General features: G+C 38.7%; 2 protein-coding genes across 2 annotated transcripts in view; both read left to right on the forward strand.

The window, feature by feature from the left end:
• The first annotated feature begins 3,442 nt into the window (after positions 1–3,442).
• LOC107721802 (uncharacterized) lies at positions 3,443–18,507 on the forward strand. Its single transcript, XM_016529968.1, has 4 exons — positions 3,443–3,540; positions 9,145–9,324; positions 9,399–9,534; positions 17,979–18,507. Exons 2-4 carry the CDS (start codon positions 9,147–9,149, stop codon positions 18,505–18,507), a joined length of 843 nt encoding a protein of 280 aa, XP_016385454.1. The 5' UTR covers positions 3,443–3,540; positions 9,145–9,146.
• Positions 18,508–19,569: 1,062 nt separating this feature from the next.
• The window catches only part of LOC107721803 (enoyl-CoA hydratase domain-containing protein 2, mitochondrial-like), a 13,568-nt gene continuing 10,690 nt past the window's right edge, over positions 19,570–22,447 (forward strand). The window contains exons 1-2 of the mRNA XM_016529969.1: positions 19,570–19,680; positions 20,030–20,156. Coding sequence (XP_016385455.1) covers positions 19,570–19,680; positions 20,030–20,156 — 238 coding nt within the window. The remainder of the gene's footprint in view (positions 19,681–20,029; positions 20,157–22,447) is intronic.

Consider the following 22,447-nt stretch of genomic DNA (forward strand, 5'->3'; position numbering starts at 1 on the left):
AAAACTGTATCAGTCAAGTAATTTCACAGAGACTTTAAAAATGCATCAGATCAATCCAGTTTTTGTAGTCTATTTGGTAATTTAGCACACAAGCCCGTTTCAACCTAGTGCTTGGAATAATCTGTTTATCGAAGGCCTCTGGCGGAGATACTGTAATAGTGTATAAAAGTAGCTTGAATCTGTGCTCACATGAAAGCTTCTGGGGGTAGCCGAGAGAAAGAGAGAGAGGTGGGGTTAGAAAGCTCACCCTGTGCTGCGGGCGTGTGCTAAAAACAGGCCTGTTGTTCCATGCTTTCAGGATCAATATGAGAACAGAGTGAGCTATGAAGAGCCGAAGATTAAAAGGCGTATATCCCACTGATGGGCCCATCACTCATTCTTGAGGGAATTACGTATTGATTTGGATAAAAATATAATTGTTTTTGTGGACGAGGCTGCATGTTTGTGTGTGAGCTCTGCAATTTTTTGGAAAAAGTAATAGCCTATTGTGTGAAATATTGCTATTCATGATCTTTACAAAAAATACAGGTTCCAGACAGAACTTTACAAAACTAAACTTTATTTTACCTAACAGATATGAGAATTACGAGCTCCTGTAAAAATGTGTTTAAACACATTATAATTAACAAATGGCCTATAATTTATTCAGCAGTGACTTTTTAGTGACTATTTTGGTAGTTTATCATTACGCCAGTAGGTGGCGACAACTGCCGTTATTAGTGAGTCATTGAAACAACATTCATGCAGGAACAAATGTGTTGCTGGGATACTCACAACTTGCAAGACTTGTTTGCAGAAAGAGGAGCGTTTCATCAGTACTGGGGCACAGACCTCCCATCCAAAAAGTGTCCCCATATTTTGATAATATTATGGATAAAGACACTTCTCTTCCATCCACACTCAGCCCTCTAACACTTGAACTCTCTATTCTATCTACTTGTTTTCTTTTATTATATTTAAAAACTTTTCCCCCTATAACACTAGCACTGTAACACGAGGTGAACTCAAAAAACAAAGGAGCGCTGGATCCAAATGCAAAGTGAGTTTTATTAACAAAAATAAACATAAACAAACTAAACACGAAGACCAGGGGCTTGTACCATGATGGTGGCTGAACAAACTCAGGGTTACAGGATTAGTTTTTATGACAAAACCAAACCAGTCCAATTTGGCTTTGTTGGTACCATGACACTGATCATCAACTTTCCCTGTCAGCTCAGGATTTGATCCTGAGTTTATAATTAACGGTATAATAATTACATAAATCATATAAAATAAATACAATAAATAATCATCTCTAAAATGCAGACGATTTTATCTTTAAAATGTTTTACTATATGCAGTGTCCTTTAATTTGGAGCAAGAGAAACTGGGGGAGTGGCTTTATTGTGTCAGACATGTCACTTTGCTCAAAGCTGATTGGTCAAATTTCAGTTTGAGATCTCTAAACCAGAACATACCTGCCCCAGAGCAGGATAGCTGTGGAGCGTACATTACTATGGTGGTTGATGAACACCGATTAAAGCCGAGCTACTTTCATGGTACCTGAAACCCAGTGTTTGCGCAAACTAAACTGAACTTACCTGGCTAGCCAGCTAAACCGGCTTCATGGTATTGCACAATATTGTGTGCAATCTGCCACTCCTAATGTCTAATGTTATCTTTCCTAAACATGTGCCGGTTACCTCTAACCCTATAACCATTAATCCAGAGCTTGATAATCCAGTGCTCCAGGCTGGCTTTCTGATAAACACTTGAGCTTTTGGCTTTTCTTTAGTGTTATTCTCAATGGGACTAGAGATTTGCCATTACAAGACTTACCCGAATTGGTCAGATCCTATTATAAGTTAGCTTGAGACTGCTCATGTTTGAATGAGAGAAGTGTCACGGGCCAAACTTAAACCCAGCTCACTGGGGAAAAACATGGTGTGTTCAAAGGTAATATGGTCATTTATGAAGAAAATACTTTGAATTAAGCATAAGAGGGATGTTAGAAACTCTTCGGTTCATGAACCTCCACCAGCATTTGTGCTGTTGAAAAACCCTCATATAGCTGAGAATCAGAGGATTTTATCAGAAAGGGGCACAGAGACAATTCCAGAGACAAAGACAACTTTCACGCTTTATAATAACTTAGACTATATTGTGTAGTAATAGAAGGAACTAATAATGTGTATTTATGTTTATGCAAGTATCAAAGACAAATTTACATCTATAGCAAACTTATTGGTCAAAATAATGTAAACCATTGCACATGTTCAGGATCAAAATCTTTTTGCCACATATTTATACACTATCAATGTTGAATGTTTTATTTCAGCAAAGTTGCATTAAAATGATCAAAAGTGACAGTAAAGAAATCTTTAATATTACAAGTTATTTCTATTTCAAATAAATGGTTTTTTTTTTGGAGCAGCGAATCATATTACAATGATTTCTGAAGGATCATGTGACACTGAAGACTGTGGCTACTGAAATTCAGCTTTACCATTACAAAAATAAATTGCATTTTAAAATATATTAAAAAAGAAAACAGTTATTTTAAAATGCAATATTTCACAACATTACTGTTAATTAATTAAATCAATGGTGAGCATAAGAGGCTTCTTTCAAAAACATTAAAAGACTTTTGTAGTTTTACTACTTTGTATACCTTGTCCTTGGTAATTTTATTTTTTTTTATGTGGTATTGATGTATTAAAGAATAGCTATTGGATTTCTTTTATAACTACTGTAACTTTCACACTGCAGTAAACACTGGGTTTGATCTCATTACATCCAAGTAATAATTACCTCCTAAGGAATAAAGAGTCAGCGAGAGGGAACTCAACCAGACCAGATCAACCAGATCAGGTTAGGTAGCTTATGTTTTTCATCAAACCTTAGATGATAAATGCAAATAATGGGACTGCTTAGTCATGTTTACACCATTACATTATTACATGTTTTTAATGTCAATATTGTGGTAAAATATATCGGATTCTGTAATGGTAAGCACTTAAAGCAAATGAAACTGCAGAACATTATAACACACTTAGAGTACAATTTATAAGCTACTAACCGTAGACTTTTACAAACATAAAAGCTTTGAATTACACCTGCCCTTAAGATGTATAGATTAAAAGAACATACTATAAACCTGATTTGATCTTCCCCTCTTTATCAATGTCGGCCAATATAAATGTGTGCTGGTATCCATGGAGAGCTCGTCATTGTCACTGGTCACTGGGCATTATTTTGTGAAGAGCCCTAGTTACCCTTAGTAACCATCTGGGTGACAGAGGAGTCTGAATAACAAACTAAAGAGAAGACATTGTGTGCATCTCTGAGTAACTACAGCCCTGAGGGCTCACACATGCTATTCATGTAGCTAAAACTAAAGATTACTTTGGATTATTCACTGTTTTTTCTCCATATTGCATTACATTTAGGATCAAAGTTGTAACTTTTTTCGCTTTCTAGCACTGGAAGATGAATCCTATTTCTTAGTTTGAAATCTGTCACTTTTCAGGACTGACATTAAGCCGGACAGACTTAACAGTAAGTTTTTTTTTCATGATTTTTTTTACCATTATGAACTACTAATGTTTCAAACATTATCATAATTTGTATGTAAAAAAGGATTTTTGTTTAATGAGAGCACTTCAACAACCGCTGCTGTTTCTTAGCTGTGCGCACAAAAGCCTTTTTAACTGGATACTGTCATTGAAGCTCTTGATGTGTGTGGGGGGGGAAAGCAATTTTCCCCATTATTATGCCTTTGACCATTAAACAAAGATGAGGAATTTATTTCAAATGGTCATAATGATCGCTAATTAAAATAGGTATATTAAAATGATTTTCCTGTCCTTGCTGGTATCTATTTATTATGATTGAGACTAATTGCTCTTCATGGCCTCTTCAAACATAATACAATCTGCTGGTGCTATCTTAGCTGATGAGTAATATGCACTGCTGAAAAAAAACAAAAACAGAATCATAATCATGTTTCATAATAATTTCTTTTTCATTGTTTTTGTTTTGGAATTTTTCATGCTTTAAGGTTCTTTATGGTTAAAAATTGACAGTTGTGAACGAGTTAAAGTTAACATTAAATCAGAGTTGACCCTGTTTGCTTGCACCTGGTTTTATTGTGAATTATTCATTAATGCACATTATTCCAAAAAATAAAATAAAATAAAATAACGTTCTCAATGGATCGATTCAAGCTCCATCATACCCTTTTTCTTGTTAAATATCCTGTTTTAGTCAGAAATGCATTATAATGCAGAAGAAAAATGGATTGTGAAGGCTGTTGATTTTAATGTAAGTCTCTGGTCATGTGAACACAGATCTGAACTGTTCTCTGAGATTAGAAAAACAAAGATTAGCTTTGACAACTTTGACTTAATCATTAATAGAGATTTCATATGTGATGTGCAAAGGCATGAATGAGCTGGTCTAAAGCCAATATTACCACAGAGATCTGGTATGAGAAGAAGGGAGACAAGAGGGAGAAGGAGGGATATTTTACTGAAACAAACATATTAAGATCAGTACTTTGATTAAAGAGAGTTTAAGGGAAGGTTTAGAAAATCAAAAAGTTGATACAGAGGTGTTCATTAGCAAACAAACAAACAAAAGTTTGCTTACAGAAGTGATTATGATAACATTTCACTTTACATGCACAATAAAATCTGTGGAAGCTTGTTTCTGCCACAGGATAAAAAAAATTGTGAAAAGGGTGATTACACCTTTTTATCTCACAATGTTTCTTGCAATTCTGAGTTTATACCTCACAATTCTGTCTTTTTTTGCTCACAATTTTGAGAAGTCAGATTTGTGAGATAAAAAGTCACAATTACTTTTTTTATTACCAGTTTAGCAAGACACCTGTCACGCCCATGGACTGTTTTGTGTTTGTTTTCCTCCCCCATGTGCTCCATGACCTAGTTTCTCCCTTGTGTTAATTATGTTTATTGATTCCAGGTGTTTCTTGTAAGCTTCCTCATTTAGTTCGTAGTATTTATGCCCTGTGTTTTCCTTTGTCCAGCGTCTAGTGTTAAACGTCCTTAGGTTCCTGTGCTACATGTGTGTTAATAAATTGTGTTATTTCTGTACACTCCGATGTCTCCTCGCTCCTTCACTCCTTGTCTCCGACACAGTAGCAGCAGCACCGTGCCAGAACACTAGACCGACAAACAGTAAGCTTCACCCTTTCTCCCCGTGTTTTTGTTTCCTTTTTTTAAGTGTTTTGTTTCCCGTTTTCCCCCCCGCGATTATGGAAATCGCTGGCCAATTCCCTCCCAGGCCCTCAGCTGACAGCAGCCCGCTCCTTAACCCCAAACCACAGGAGGATTATGCGGAGAAAAGGACTGTTAGCTCCAGCCCCTGAGTCCGCTCCAGTGTCGGCTCCAGCCCCTGAATCTGCTCCTGAAAGGGCTCCAGTTCCCACGTCCAGACCAAGGAGGGCTCCAGTTCCCATGTCCAGACCAAGGAGGGCTCCTGTTCCCAAGTTAAGCCCAGAGAGGGCTCCTGTTCCCACGTTAAGCCCAGAGAGGGCTCCTGCTCCCAAGTTAAGCCCAGAGAGGGCTCCTGTTCCCAAGTTAAGCCCAGAGAGGGCTCCTGTTCCCAAGTTAAGCCCAGAGAGGGCTCCTGTTCCCACGTCCAGCCCAGAGAGAACTTCTGTTGCCACGTTCAGCTCAGAGTGGGCTCCTGTTCCCAAGTCCAGCCCAGAGAGGGCCCCTGTTCCCAAGTCAAGCCCAGTGAGGGCTACAGTTCCCGAGTCAAGCCCAGGGAGGGCCACTGCTCTTACGTCAGGCCCACGGAGGGCCTCAGAACCTGAAAGTTTCCCCAAGAAATTTTTTTGGGGGGCTATAGGGCTCCGGCCGGAGAGGCCGGGCCGAGTGCCGAGGCCAAGGCCACGGAGGCCGCTCCGCCATGGCCCCCTTAACTGTCTGCTCCGCCATGGCCTCCTGAACTGTCTGCTCCCCCATGGCCCCCTGAACTGTCTGCTCCGCCATGGCCTCCTGGACTGCCTGCTCCGCCATGGCCCCCTGAGTTCCCTGCTCCGCCATGGCCTCCCGGACTGCCTGCTCCGCCATGGCCCCCTAAGTTCCCTGCTCCACCATGGCTCCCTAGTCTGCCTGCTCCGCCATGGGTCCCGTAATGGGTACCGCTCTGGCTCCCGGTAAGGTCACACCCATGGACTGTTTTGTGTTTGTTTTCCTCCCCCACGTGCTCCATGACCTAGTTTCTCCCTTTTGTTAATTATGTTTATTGGTTCCAGGTGTTTCTTGTAAGCTTCCTTGTTTAGTTCGTAGTATTTATGCCCTGTGTTTTCCTTTGTCCAGCGTCTAGTGTTAAACATCCTTAGGTTCCTGTGCTACATGTGTGTTAATAAATTCTGTTATTTCTGTACACTCTGATGTCTCCTCGCTCCTTGTCTCTGACACAGTAGCAGCAGCACCGTGACAACACCTTACTAATTGATATACACAATTTTTTAAAGCAAATTACAGTAGAATTCAGGCTTGCAAATACTTCAGTAATATTGTTTGATAGCAATACCCCCTGTCCATAGAGTTAAACTGATCTGAGGATCTTTTGTGTGACTATATAAACTTAAATAGGACAGTGAAAAATTATTTACTTAATTTAGATGGGTTTATTGTGTATCAGCAACCCTGATCAGTTACACCAAGGCCAACAAAATGTGATTAAAGACCAGACACCGATAGTTTATATGTAATCAATTACAAGCTAATAGGGCTGATGGAACAGGGAGATTTAGAGTTTTAGTGGCAGTGCTTCTATTTTGCTTTATTCAAGCCCATTACTCATTCACAATGACCCAAACAGAATGAAAGCAGATTCCTCACGTTTGACTGATGAACACTGTGGAGGAAGTGCTTCATCAAAGCTTGTATCTCTTGGTCCTGTCTCTCTCTCGAGTGATGTTGGAAAGGCCTGTTGCATAAAAGCGTTCTGACCATGTTACATGTGTCTTTAAAAACTTTTTAAAAATGATTGGGTGTGCAAGTAATGTAAGATTGCCATTCTGCTGAAGACCAAATTGTATTAATTTTCTAATCTTCACAGAAGCCTGTCACTGGTTGTCCTTGGTAGTGTTATGTATGTATGTATGTTTGTATTTATTACACACTATTTTTATTTAATTAATTAATAATTAATAACACTAAATGTATTAATTAATTTTTTTTTTATTTAAGTTTCAGTTTGAGACATGTTGTTATGTGCTTTTGTAATTTTTATTATATATATATATATATATATAAATTACGTATCTTATAATTAGGACTGTCTTTAATTTGATTTAATTGAATTAAATTAACTTTATCACATAACACTTTAATAATGTATAAATATTAATTTAAATGTCTATGATAAGATAGGTCACTAGGTTTTGGAACAGAGCATTTATGTCCTTGACTGTGACCTTGAAGAAACATGGGTCACTTTGGCAGCTGCCAATATAAATGCTGAATTAATCTGAACTAGATCTGATTATGTATGTAGGTGTATGTGTTTTCCCCAGTGCAGTGCTGGCCTACACATGGTTTATATTTTGGATTATGTATTTGAAAGACATTTTGTAAATAATGAATTTGTCGCTGATGTTTTGGTTTGAATGTGTTTTTTTTTATGTGCATGTGTACTGTACTGATGCATCTCATGAAAGACAGACCAGGGAAATATTGGAGAAACAGGAAACAGGAGAAATTGTGGAGACTGTAGGAATTAGCCAATAACCTTTTTTGTATGCATATTAGCTGGATCACCATGATTTGCACAATTTATGATTATTGGTACATTTGGACTTTATATACAACCATTATAGTCGAGTGATATTATCGCATGTTCCCGGTTTTGTCTTGTGTTTGAAGTTTTATGTTGTAGTCCTTGTCTTCTGGATTTCCTGTGTAGTCCTTTTTTAGTTTAATTTCTGATTCCTTGACCTTGATTGTGCCTCAAGTGTCCCTTGTTTCCTTGTTAACCCTTGTGTATTTAAGCCCTGGTTTCTCTGTGTTTCGTTGTCAGTTGTTATACGTGTTTTTAGTTCCCATGGATTCTGTTCCTGATTTATTTTCTTTTGATTAATTTGCTGCCGCCCCTGAGTTCTCCTCCTCCGTGGTGGTCTTCTGTTCTGCCATAGACTCTGGTTCCACTGTGGTCTCCTTTTCCGCCAGCTCCATTGTGGCTCCGCCATGGTGGTCAACTGATCCCTAGTGGCCTTCGGATCTGCCTTGGTGGCTGTTTGCATCGGCTCCACCTTGTCATCTGCTCCACCATGGTCTCTGACTCTACAGCTCCCCTGTGTGGGTCCCCTGCTCCAGTTTGGTGGTCTCCTGCTCCATCTTGGTTCCCTGCTTTATCTTTGTCTCCAGGCCTGTGAGGTGGAAGTGGAGGACATAAAAACAGGAGAGCTAGAGACCATGGTGGAGCAGAAGTCAAAGGTGGTTCCGACAGAGATGACCACCAGGGCAGAGCTGAAGAGCACTGGGGATCAGGAAACCACCGCGATGGAGCTGAGAAGGCGACTACAGTGGAGCTGGCACATCAGGAGGCAATCGTGGAAATGGAGACTGAAAAAGAACTGAAAACACAAACTCCGGAGACAAGAACCACACTGTAATTGTCTAAGCACAAGACAAAACCGGGAACATGTGACAGACATTCAAAGAGCCCTGATATTTAGTCCAACAGCATTGGGACATTTCACTATTTTTCACTGTACTTTTGGCAGGTTAAATGTTACAAGTGACTCTCAATGAGTGAGTCATTGAAACAATCACTCGACTGATTTCAAAACACTGTATCATTCAGATTTGAAATAAGTGGCTGGGACCTCATTGATTCATTCACTGAACCGAGTCACTCAAAAACAATGATTCATTTAGAAACTCGGACACACACAAATATAAGTATTGTTTATGATGGAGCAAAAATGGAGAAAAGTACCTGACAATATTGTGTATAACATGCAAGTTATTTAATAACTTCTTGTTTACTGAACTGTTGTATAAAAGTAATACACGCATTTGTGCTGTTGGTCTGAATTTAGCTTGTTGTGTGTGTTTTGTTATGGTATTGCTTAATAATTTTTGTGATATTGGTTAAATATATTAATGAAATCATCATCAGGCATGCGTCGTGGAGACTGGTTGCCATGGCCTGGTGAGGCTCAGAGACGAGACGAGAGGAGGGCCGAAGCTAGACTGGCTGAGGGTCTGCAGAGACTCGACCAGGCTAAACATTACCACCTCAACACACTGACCAGAGAACAGCACAGACTTCACAGAGACCTCATCTCCATCAAAACAGGTGCGTGAGGAATTAAAGCTCTCGAAAAGAAGTTAGAGCATTTAATAGATTAAACCATATCGGTTTCTTGTCAGGTAATCCCTGGAAAAGAGGACTCCACAGTTTGGGGCTGCGACCCTCCAACCATGATGTTGGTCACCCTGCTGCATCTTACAAGAAGACCCTATTACCCAGCATCCCAATGGCAGGCAAGGAGACAGACAGTCACAGGTGAGACCAGGGTTTTTTGTAAATACAGTTTGGTTGTATCTTCTCACTATCTTTACATTCAAAGTTTTAATAAGCAAAAACAGAGGAAGTGAGCATGAACAATTAAATATACAATGTTGACTGATACCAATAATCAAAAGAATATCAAGTATATGGCAGAAACAGTATAGTACAGATATTTTGTGCATCTCTAACTATGGTATTTAAATATTAAATACTTTCGGGTATATTATTATCCAATAAACATTCATAGATGCAACAACTCTATATACCTCAGTCAGCGAAGCCTTTAATAATTCTGATGGAGTTCAAAGAAAGTGTGATGTGCCAAGATGAAGCTAATCGCTTTAGTGCCTCATTATATAACATGGCTATCCAGCTCGTCTTCCCCTGTATCCCAGCTACAGCTGTGGAATGTACCCCACTCTGCAGTTAGGCTGGGGTTGGCATGGATTTCAACAAGGAATGAGAGAATTTATTCCATTTAATACTTGACAGAGCACAACTTCAAACAGAATGTGGAAAATGAATCCTTTGCAATTAAGACCTCTCCTTCAGGGTATGATCCTAAAAAGCTAGACGCCTCCCACCCACCCATTCTATAAATGTTTGATATTGTGTCTTAGACCCACTTTGCATTCAAAAAGTCATGTGTAAGATAGAGTAATAGAAACAGGGAATATGTTTACAGTTAAAGGAGCCCAAAGCAAAATGTCCCTACTATCCCTGAAATATGAAAGTGATGTGTGGCGACCCATACTCAGAATTAGTGCTCTGCATTTATCCCATCCAGAGTGCACACACACACCGCAGTGAACACACACACATCGTGAACAGTGGGCAGCCATTTTTTTTTTGCTGCGGCGCCCGGGGAGTAGTTGGGGGCTCGGTGCCTTGCTCAAGGGTACCTCAGTCGTGGTATTGAAGGTGGGAGAGAGCGCTGTACATTCACTCCCCCCACCTACAATCCCTGCCGGTACGAGACTCGAACCCACAACCTTTGGGTTACGAGTCCGACTCTCTAACCATTAGGCCACGACTTCCCCCAAGTGTTCTTGGAAATCACACGTCTACGTTGTAAAAGGCAAAAACGTATTTGACGTGTGTTTACCATTTCAGAAAATTTGGACATGCAAATGGTGTGAGTTTGAGGCAGGACATGAGGCATGTTTTTCTAAAATATGTGGCAGTATTTATTTATTTTTTTTAAAGTTAATGAAAATACAACTTTTCCTTCTTAGTTCACGTTAGCTGAGGTCCATTAATAATATTAAAGGTGCTGTATGTAGGATTGAGACCGAGTGGTTGAACTAGGTATTGCAGTCCAAATTCAAAATATTGGAGAGGGTTTTTTTCACCCGGCCCCTCCTCCTCAGACTTGACGCACACGCAGGTTGCCAGATTGAGGACACCAACAGGAACGAGCGCACTTGACCATGAATGAAATGAAATACGCTGTGTTTTCCGCCAACTGGCGCCGAAATACAATTGCAATTGAAAATACAATTGAAATACAATTGCCGAAATACAATTGGGTAAACTGGCAGTGGGCGGGTTTTACAAACTAAAACAGAGACCGACATTCCATCCCAGAACGCACATTTTCAAAGGAGAATAACTGACTGAAGCATTGTTTTTCAGATAAACAAGTATGTTAACTTGGCATGTTTCTTAAATATCTGCAAACATATTATGGTATTTTTATGCTTTAGTAGAGTCAAAAATTTACATACAGCACCTTTAATAGATGCAACTTTTGATTTTAATGATGTTTTAGTAAATGTTGAATTTAACACTGATTAATGAGAAATAAATAATTTAGAAGTATTTTTAATTTGTTAGTTCATGTTAGCTATTGTAGTTAACTACAGTTAATAAATGGGACCTTCTTATAAAGTGAGCAAGATAAAATTTCTTCATGTCTGTTCCCATGAAGAAACAAACTCATACACATCTTGGATGGCCTCAGGGTGAGGAAATTTTCAGCAACTTTTCATTTTTGGGTGAACTATTCCTTTAAGGGAAACAGTCTTTGAGGAAATAAATCTAAAATGGCCACTTTCCACATTTGATTCAATTTATAATCTGTAATCTTATTAAATTACCTTTTAAGTTGCAATAAATTACTGGCAACCTCATGCGGGCCACAGCTTTTAGACCACCAGTTGAATAGTGCTATTTATTCTATATTAAGCAATGAATGTATTATGAAAATATATACATTAAATATTCAGCAAGTAGCATTTGAATCTGCTCAGGCAAAATGTTAGGATTGTGTTAGAAGATCATTATGCTTTAGCATAACTGGATGATGGCGAGCATGTGTGTGTGCATATGTGTGCCGTATGAATGTGAATGTGGGGTTGAGGGTCCCTGGGAATGAAAGCTGAATCATACTGTGTTTTAAATGTATGTGTGTGTCTGTGTGTGTGTGTGTGGTTGAGAGTCTGTGTGCAGTGATGGACATCTGTGATTGAGGGGATTTCCTCAGTTAACCGCACCAGTGAATCTGATGATGGGATAATCACATACACACACACAGAGCCATCCATCCTCAAACACAAACAAATGACTTAGTAAAAGATTTATTAGGTTTTAGCCCCCTACATTGATATGTTCATCTATTAATATATTTACAATGTCTGCTTCTCAGATTTTTCCTTTCTCAGATTTTCGAATAACACATTTAAAGAGATGAATGAATGAGAGTGAATGAGGAGGGCACTACAAGATTTAAAATGCAATGTAGTCAGTGAACCAAAGAAATTGGGAAAGGCCGTGGTCATCTAACAGTTAAAGACATCTGCTAATGAGACTGCAAGAGAAATCTCTCTCCTGCTTGTGCCCTTAAGCAAGACACATCTCAGGTAGCTTCACTGGAACTGTCCATTCAGTTAGTGAACTCAAGGTTGCTTTGGATGAGAAGCATCTGCTAAATAGCAATGAAGACACAAGAGAGACTGAAATAGACAGTGTTTTGACCGTCTCCCTCTCCCACAGTGCACTGTCTGCACTTCCTGTAACATCCACTGCAGCCTCCTTCTGTCTGTCTGTTCTGTCTCTCTGTGGACCTGAAGGGAGGTTGGTGGTTCTTCGTCTTTATGCTTGTTAGGCAGACAGCCTGTAGGCAACCAACTAGTGCCTACTTCACTTTACTTCCCCTTATTTCCTGTTTTCCTTCTCTCTTTCTTTCTTTTCTGGATCACTCTCTGACAGAGACACTGTCTTTTATGTTGGTTTCCTCTTCTTATTCTTCTTTCCTCTTATCTCCCATCTCCTTCATTCTGTGATAAAGGAAGTTTTTAGCTGCCCATTGTAACATGTAATATATACAGTGGTGTGAAAAAGTGTTGGCCCCCTTCCTGATTTCTTTGCATGTTTGTCACACTTTAATGTTTCAGATCATCAAACAAATTTAAATATTAGTAAAAGATAACACAAGATGCAGTTTTTAAATGAAGGTTTTTATTATTAAGGGAAAACAAAATCCAAAACTACATGGCCCTGTGTGAAAAAGTTACCCCTCACAGGAAACTTTAGCATTTTTAGATTTTCAAAAAACTTCATTCTGTATGATTTATAAGCTTTTGTACCCGTGGGGACCACAATTTAGGTCCCCACTGTGACACGAGTCCCCATGAGTCTGTGTGTAGTCCGGTTTAAGTCCCCACCAGGATATATAAACCAGTACACCCACACACAGTACATTGTCTAAGGGTCACTATGACATACTGTAAAAGAATATATAAAACAATAAAAGTAGAAAAATCCTTTAAATATCTATTTTTAAAACACTTGTGCCAAGTTGTTAGAAATGTAATTTGTAAATCATTTTTGAAACAATTTTCAAGTAAATATCGTGTGGTGTTACTAAAAAGTTAATTAAAAAGTAACATATTTTCCTTACTTCATGTGCAGATGTTAATTACTACTTTCAAGGTACCTCTTTATAAATATCATGAATTATTCATTCACAAATATCAATAAGTTTTTGAGAGCCACACCACATGACATTTTTCAACCTGAACTAACCTTGACTCATCATTAAAAGGTCAAATTATCTGATATTTTAAGAGATTTATTGACCTGGACAGACATTTCCTGTTGGTTGCACCTCATGACATTTTCAAATAGTTTTTCATATATTAATAAGCTTTTATTTTTATATTTCTTTTTATAATATGTTTATATATTTTTGATAATAAAAGGTGCCAAATTTCTTAATACGTTTTTCTTTTCATTAATTTAATTCTTTTAATGAGGTTTTTATGATTTGTTATTTCCAGGAGTTGTATCATCCTGATTTTTTTTAATTGTATGCTCCCTTACAAAATATCAAAATTAATTTAAATTCTGAAATTACATTACTCATGATGTATGCTCAGGTGTATTCAAATCATTGTAAATATGAATTGCTATTTTAAAATTTATTTTTGGTAATACAATAAGTTTCCATTTGTAAATATTAGTTAACTGCATTAGAAAACATGAATTAACAATTAAACTTTTAAATTTAGTTCATGTTAATGTCATTATTTATTAATACAATTTCAAAATCAAAAGTTGTATATTTTAATTTTATTTAATAGACCTGCAGCTAACATGAACTAACTGTCACGGGTTGCTGGGGAAAGGCGCTCGAAGGAGTACGAAGGAGGCAGATAGTCAAACAAACGGAGTCTATAATAAATACACTTGGGAGAAATGGAGAAAACAACCACTTTAAATGACGGAGACAGGACAAAGAAACTGAGGAAAGGCAGAGCTATAAATACTAAACCAAACGATGGACTAATAAGATGATTAATGAACACAGGTGGAAACTAATGAACTAATCAAGGGGACTAAGGGAAATTAGGTCAAAGAAGGTAGAACAGAAATATAGGAAAATCTAAACCATAACAAAACATAAATGTGACACTAACAGAAAACAGTTGTATTTTAACGTTAAGATTAATAAATACTTTAACAAATATACCGCTCATTTATTAGTTAATGTTAGTTAATGCTTTAACTAACATTAGCTATTGAGATACACTGAACAAACTAGATACAGACAAAAAAGAGCATCATATCACCTAAGCAATAGCGGTGTCTCATTTCACCTTCTTCTTACACACTTCTTCTCAACTCATTTTCTTTTACAACATACCACCCTTTGCCAACCTCAAACAAATTTACAGTCTCTCTCTGAGCATTTGAAACTGCTGTCTAGTGCGGTAGGTTGAAGAGATGAGGAGGGGTGTAAGATTTACTGTTTACCTCAGCACTGTCCTGACAGGACCGTAGACAGCCAATCAGTGCTTGCTGGATATGGACAGCAAACTGCCGCACAAGACTGCCATGAAGCCAACGTGACTGTCTGAGCACTTTCTCAGCTGATCAAAACATCTGACCTCATGCTGTGACTGTCATACTGTCAGGAAACCAAAGCGATTTGGGGCATCCAAGAACATTTTCTGTCTACTTGAATGGTAAAATACAAAAATTTACAAAAAAGTACTAATAAACAGCCAATATGCTAGTAATGTGCATGTTAATAAGCAACTAGTCAGTAGTAAATAGTGTTCCCTAATCCAAAGTGTTAGCTAAATGACTTATTTGGAACTCATCAACTCTCTGCACTGCACAAATAGCATTTTTCATGTGAAGCAAACAAGACATGCAGCCCATAATTGATTCCAGTTGAATCTGACATTAGCATGTTGCCAAGCCCACAGTACAAAACTCTAGTGAGCATAAAAACAAGCTGTTACAGGTGCTACGTTATACAAAGCGCACGACGAAGGGGTAATCCAATAAACAGTCTTTAATAATAAATCCACAGAGCAAATAACCAGGAGAAACGCAGGAGCAGATGTAGCACACACAAAACTTAACAATAACCGGAAAAGGACTGAACAGAACAGGGAGTATTATAAGGAGATTAATGAGTTAATTAAATGAACACTGGTGAACAGAATAACAAAATCAAGACAACACGGGAAACTAGGTCAACGGAACTAAACAGGGTCACAAGTTCCATCGTTACCAGCATAGTTCAACGATTCGTTGTTTCCCGAAACCATAGTCCATAGTTCAAACAAACATTCGCAAACAGCGTCGCAAACTTACGTGGTTGGAACTACAGCTCTCCACCTGTGGTTAGAAGCATAGTTTCTTGTCAATAAGACATATGGACTTAAATTATGCTCTTGGGCACAATAAGCAAGCTAACATGCAGTACAATCTATATTTTCTATTCTATCTAAATATATATACATTTTAATCTATATATATTTGCGCATCCTCAATAAGCGCCGTTTTTGAGGAGTGCGCATGTGCATAAATGCCCTCTTATGTCATACTCCGGGAACCCCAGAGTATGACATGAGGGAACCCGCGATGAATCAAACATCAAATAAAGCAAAATGACAAAAAATAGTAAAATAGTAAATTAGTCTATTTTTTAAATAACAAAAAATAGTAAATTAGTCACTAGGTGCCATGTTGAACACAGCAGCATCTCAGAGATCTCAAATCAATTAATTAGCATAAGTTATTACTCCAGCACATGCGTGTGACGTCATTAACAACGGCCCTATATTGTTGAACTAATGTGGTTCAAACGACAGAGATGTGACCGTGTTCAGGAAACAGTCGTGACTAGCTAGTTAGTTTCCACAACAATGCATCTTACTATGGTAATTAATCAGCGAGTTACACCGTTGTACGGGAAACGCATCCCTGGACAGGAGAACAGGAACAGGGAAAAACACAACTAAAAGTTCATATCTGTTGCAGTTTGCCCCCCTCCTGGGAAGGTGCGTCCTCATGCCGCATAGAGTCCAACTGAGGAGGGAGGGCAAGAGGAGCCAGGTGTTAGTCCAGAGACCAGCCAAGATGAGGCCCCAAAGAGGAGTCGAGGGAGGAGCCATGGTGTAGACTTGGCAGACAACACCCTAGGGACAAGTGATGAAGACGGAGCTGCTGAAGGTGGACACCCAGCTGGAGCCGAGCAGATGGAGAGCCAGGGTGACACCCGAGGTCCGGAGGGCCAAGGTGAAGCTGACGGCTCATGCAAGTGAGGCGGAGACAGGGACCCGGAAGACAGCGGCAGAACGACTTAGGACAAAGGCAAAGCCAGAGGGAAGGACGAGCCTGACAGAGCCAGAGGGACAGAGTGACGAGGTGAAGCCAGAGGAGTGGAGTTCGAGGGCTTCCCTCCAAGCCCTTGAACTCCACAAGCACTCCCTCAGGCACGTGCAGTGTAGCTGGCTCACACACCTGGTCAGACATCTCTTGAGGCTCAGGGGCGATGATTGGCTCAGTCGCAGGTTCTCACACTGACTCTTGTGTCGTGGCAGGCTCAGGCTCTCCATCTGCGGTGCACTCCGGCGATTGCTCCGTGCAGCGTGATGATGGCTGGCTGGTCTCTTGTTCGGAAGTGGGACTGGAGATGTCCTCCTCAGTGGGGCAGACAGAGAAATACAGTCCATTATTCTCCAGCACCCACTCCACGAAAGCGGCGAAACTCCCTCGAGGACCATCCCCAGACAGCTTTGCCTTGTATGAGGTGTTCAGTTTGATGTAATAAAATGTACACAGGCAGCTGTCTGGGTAATGAGTAAGATAGGTGAGATCTAAAAAGTCCCTCGTGTGGTCCTCGAGGGAGCAATTCCCTTTGCTCCAGGCAGAGGAGCATTACAGCAGGGGGTATCCATGGCGGGGTACAATCAACAGGCAAGGGAAAAATGACGCTAACTTAACCTTTTGTAGGCCGGTTATTCTGTTACATGTGTTACGTTATACAAAGCGCATGATGAAGGGGTAATCCAATAAACAGTCTAATAAATCCACAGAGCAAACAATCAGGAGAAAACACAGAAGCAGATGTAGCACACACAAAACTTAACAAAACAATAACCGGAAAAGGACTGAACAAAACAGGGAGTATAAATAAGGAGACTAATGAGTTAATTAAATGAACACAGATGAACAGAATGACATAATCAAGACAGGACAGGAGAACAGGAACAGGGAAAAACACAACTAAAAGTCCATAACCGTTACACAATTCATCAGTTTTTAACTAGATTGAACTGTTTTTATCAATATCCTTCACTATAAGAACTTTACTTGGAGGACCAGACATGAACTCTGCTGAACACTACCTTAAAATTTGGCAAAAACCAAGGAGTCAAGGATTAGTTTGTTAGCATGGCCCAGTTAATCTCTTCATGTAGATGCCATAAACTTCGTCTTGGTGGGAAAAGCAACTTTCTCAGTTTCAACAAGTTGTATATTCTGAAAAAAGCTGAGCAGGAAGATATACATTGCAAAATGAACCGAGTACGTCATTGTGAAGCCAATTAGCATAGTCAGGATGTCATTTTATGCATTCTGACTGCTGACTTTTACACTTTAAGTAATTATTTCTCTCTATGTCTTCTCAATCTCTCCAGGTCCTCTTCTCTGCAGGCTCGTGTTCAGGAGTTTATCAGCAATGGAGAGAAAAGGGCAGAACACTCCTCTGAGACACTCTGCCTGCCAGACCTAAAACGGCAGCCCGTCATCTCTCTAACCACTACAAGCGCAAATACAGAAAGAGAGGAGAGCAAGGAGAGAGAGGTGGATGGAGAACAGGACAGAGAAAGAGGGTCTCACATGGAGCTAGGGGAGGTAGTGAAGGACAGAGAAAAAGACAGCCAGAAAGAGAGGGAATGGATGCTGTTAAGGGAACGAGAGAAAGATAATGAAAGAGGAGCTGAGATAAATGGGAATAGGTGTCCAACTTCTTCAGTTTCATTCCCCTCTGAGATGCTGGCTCCGGATGGACATTTAAGAACAGTTCACACATTACCAAACTTTGCCCAGGCACTGGCCGAAGCCCGAAAAGCAAGATACATCAGACACCGAGGACAACCGCTGTGTGAGCGAGAACTCACCATACGAGAGATATTTGCTCGGGATTCAAGAGCTCCTGCTCACTGAGACAATAAAACAGTGGTTCTTGACTGGTTTTGCTTCAGATCCAGATTTTCCATTGGACAGCAAGTTGCCATCAAACACAGTGCCCAAAGTTATACGTACTGTGCTAAAAATGTATTGAAAAAATCGAAACAAGTTGTATTTTTGGAGCACTCACACCATGTTGTAATTACCATAATTACTAGATAACAACCTGTCCTGGATGTTCTACTCAGAGCTGTTCACATCTTCAGACCTAATGCCCAAAGAATACTTCAGTTTTGATGCAAATGCTTACCATATGCATACAGCCGAATGCGAAGCCTTTCAATGTATACTTTGTAGTGCAGAAATACAGGAGCGACACATGTCCGAACTGAGAAAACAGAATACACACAAGCTGTGTGGTCGTATCGGTCGGCTGTCTAATTTCATAAAAGTAACCATTATAAAATTGCCTAATTTAATTTACTATAATTTCTTTCTTACTTTGCAATATAATGGTTAATTTTCCTAAACGAGGCAGCCTTATGTGGCCAACAAATGCGAGGCTGCAGCCTTTGAAATGAGACGCAGCTACGTTTAGAAAAATCTGGCAGTATACTATGCTATAACCTAGTAAAAACTGAAGTATACTTTGGGTTTAATATTATGCTTTTTATGCGAGTGCTTCTGTGCCAGCAAAAATGACGCCAAATGAAAACAAGTACCAGTCATTATAAAAATGCATTATTAATAAACTTTTGTTTGTTTATCTTAGCAGGACATTAGGCATTAGTTATCCAAGACTGTGCTGGCTATTTTAAACTGTATTATGTCCTTACAGTAAATAATTACAGTAATTCCAACATGAAATTTTTATTATTTGCATTTACTGTCATTCAGTACAAGCACCTCATAATATATTTGTTTATAATTCATATCCAAATGAATCAAACCAGTTTAGGCTGGTTTAACATGTTTTTATCGGTAGCAATTATGCAAATAAAAAAAAAACACAACAGCAAAGCTGCATTGTTTTGCACCTTCTCTGTGCATTTCCATAATGAGTGTATTTCATTTTGTCAGTAGAGCTCTGCTGTAGTTATGAAACTGACCATCATATCACATTATCGCCCTCTGCTGATGGTCACCTTTACGCAGTGTCGTGGTCTAACATCTCATTTTACGCTTAAAGGGGCGCGTCGCGTCGTACGCGTAAACTGAGTATTTGATTGGTGGACTCCAACAATTCCGCGTTGCATTATTGTAGTCAAGCGGTTTCGCTGTACGCGTCGAGTTACTAGGAGACTTTGAAGTGTTTGGTATGATACAGGCGAACGTTAAATGTGAATGTACACATATAAAACACATTAGACTGTCTGTCTGTAAGCGTCCAGTTGAAATTTGTAAGTTTATTCGAGGAAGTGAGAGGTGTAGAATAACAAGAGCAAACTTGTGTGGCGATGGCGTTTCGCAAAACGCTATAATCTCCCACAGGGCTTATTATTAACGGCAAAACCTCCGATTTAATTCCGGGTTATACGGTTTCAATGTTGGTCTTAAGCCAACAAGGGGAGTTTTACAAAACAACCTGCGAAAAGGTAAGACCCAGACCCGCTCGTGGTGTTCTGATGGGCCAGTTGCTGATCGGGTTGAAGTACGGCTGAATCGGCTCGATGGTGAAGACAACGGTAAGTGCATCATCGACTAAATCATATAATAGTGTACCTGCCTGCTGACGCGTGTAGAACACCTGACTACACCTAATAACAGGGGTGCGGTAAAGTTGGTTAAAACATGCAAAGCATCATGCCAATAAATAAATAAATATTTAGTGTATTTAGTGGAAAAACATTAATACATAATTAATAGTACTCCCAACATTTACAAAGTACTCCAACATTTTCTTTTAACTGGTAGAAACAGGTGTTGTTATGGCACCTGTATTATATTCAGTAACACTTCTAACACATCAATCACTACTTCGATTGTAGAAATGTCGTTCTGTGTAGTTTTAATGAATTTTTTTAACTATACAAATCTATAAAACGTCCTGGTCATGTGACGTCATATTGCTACACCCACTGTATTATATTCATAAACATTTCTCAAATACCTCTCATGCAGTTGTTTGTGGAAATATGTCTTTGGTTATTAAAAAAAAAAAAAATTTCAATAATTTGTATATAAACATCTCCCATGCATGCTTTATTTTAGGGAAAAAAGATTTTGTGTTGTTCAACTTGTGTTGTTCAACAATGTTCTCAGTACATGAAAAATCAAATCAGTTATATTCGCATGGTCATGTGATCTAATGATGTAATTTTGCCTGTAATATATCTGCAAAAAATGCCAAACCGTCAGCTTGGATATGAATATTAAAAAAAAAAAAAAAATCAAATGTTTAGCAGAAAGGTTAACTAAGCAAAAAAATAGATTTTGTACTCATCCATTAATGTGTAGTGGAGCTTTCCCTTTGAAAGTTGTCCATGGCTTTTAGTATTTTGAAAATCTCATGAAATTATACATATTGAGCAGAATTTCACCTGATGCGAGCATGAATGTTGGGTCCTTAAACGTATGTTTCCTCACACAAACAAAAATATGACATCACTGAACATTCTAACTTACATTTTGAATTATTAATAGACACATTTGAGAATGCCGTTAGACAAGCTGAGTTAATAGTTGTAGGAATGAATGGTACAGTGGACTAGTTTAGGATAGTTGAGGCCTGTTGGCTCAGGGGGACCCAGGTTCAAGACTGACTGGAATCATGTCCTGATTTTATTCTCCCACTGTTGTTCCTGCATGCACTGCACCCTTCTAAAAATAAAGAAAACCCCTAACCAAATTATGATTGTTCTAACATTTTCTACATAAATTTCCTATTTTATGCATTTCTCAGAAAAATGCCATTGAGGCCTGGACCCACCAAATTACACAAGGACTAACAGTACAAAAATCACTATATTACTACTTAAATAAATGTTTGATAGGCACATAATATTGCTTAGTAATTATTTTTGTATGAGAAATTTTTGTGAATATGAACTGGCCTTGTGTAACAATATCAGGTCACATGACCAAGAAGTAAAAATGTTTTCAATAATTCAAATAATTGTCTTAAAACAACAACTATATTTTCAAAAGAAAAAAATATGAATGTACAATGTGTGAAAGATGTTTATGAATATAAAACAGTGAGTGTGGCAACATGAGGTCACATGATCAAGAAGTTATTTAGATTTGAATATTTCAAAAATTCACCAAAAATACACAAAATCATATTTCCAAAGACCAAGTCGTGTCTGTAGGTGATTTGAGCTATTTCGATGAAACAACCACAAAGTTAAATAGATTTAAATGACGGGAACAAACAAACACACTTGCGAAACTCCATTGCTGTCACGGAAAAACAAACTGCATCCATTGTTCCCTTAAAGGGATAGTTCACCCAAAAATTAAAATTCTGTCATTAATAACTTCAGTTTTGTGAAGCTACAAAAATACTTTTTAAGCACAAAGAAAACAAAAAAAGCATAATTTATTCAACAGTTCTTCTCCCCCGAGTTACGTCTTCCGCCAGTTTAGAGAGTATCACAATTCATACGCACGCTTTCCCCTAAGCATAAACAACGCTGACTACGCAGATTACGTTCATGCGCGCACTTTCTCCTCCGAATGTAAACAACGCTGATTACGTCGATTACGCTCTTGGGTACTCTCCAAAATGGTGATGTTTATGAATATAAAACAGTGAGTGTGGCAACATGAGGTCACATGATCAAGAAGTTATTTAGATTTGAATATTTCAAAAATTCACCAAAAATACACAAAATCATATTTCCAAAGACCAAGTCGTGTATGATGTGTGTCAGGATTGTGTGAAGATATTACAACTGGTGTGACATCATCGGGTCACATGAGCAGGAATTTATATAGATTTAAAAATTTCAAAAATTCATAGCAAATTCCCAAT

The sequence above is a fragment of the Sinocyclocheilus rhinocerous genome, unplaced genomic scaffold, assembly GCF_001515625.1.
Source record: "Sinocyclocheilus rhinocerous isolate Xijiao unplaced genomic scaffold, SAMN03320098_v1.1 scaffold4561, whole genome shotgun sequence".
In the NCBI taxonomy this organism is placed as follows: Eukaryota; Metazoa; Chordata; class Actinopteri; order Cypriniformes; family Cyprinidae; genus Sinocyclocheilus; species Sinocyclocheilus rhinocerous.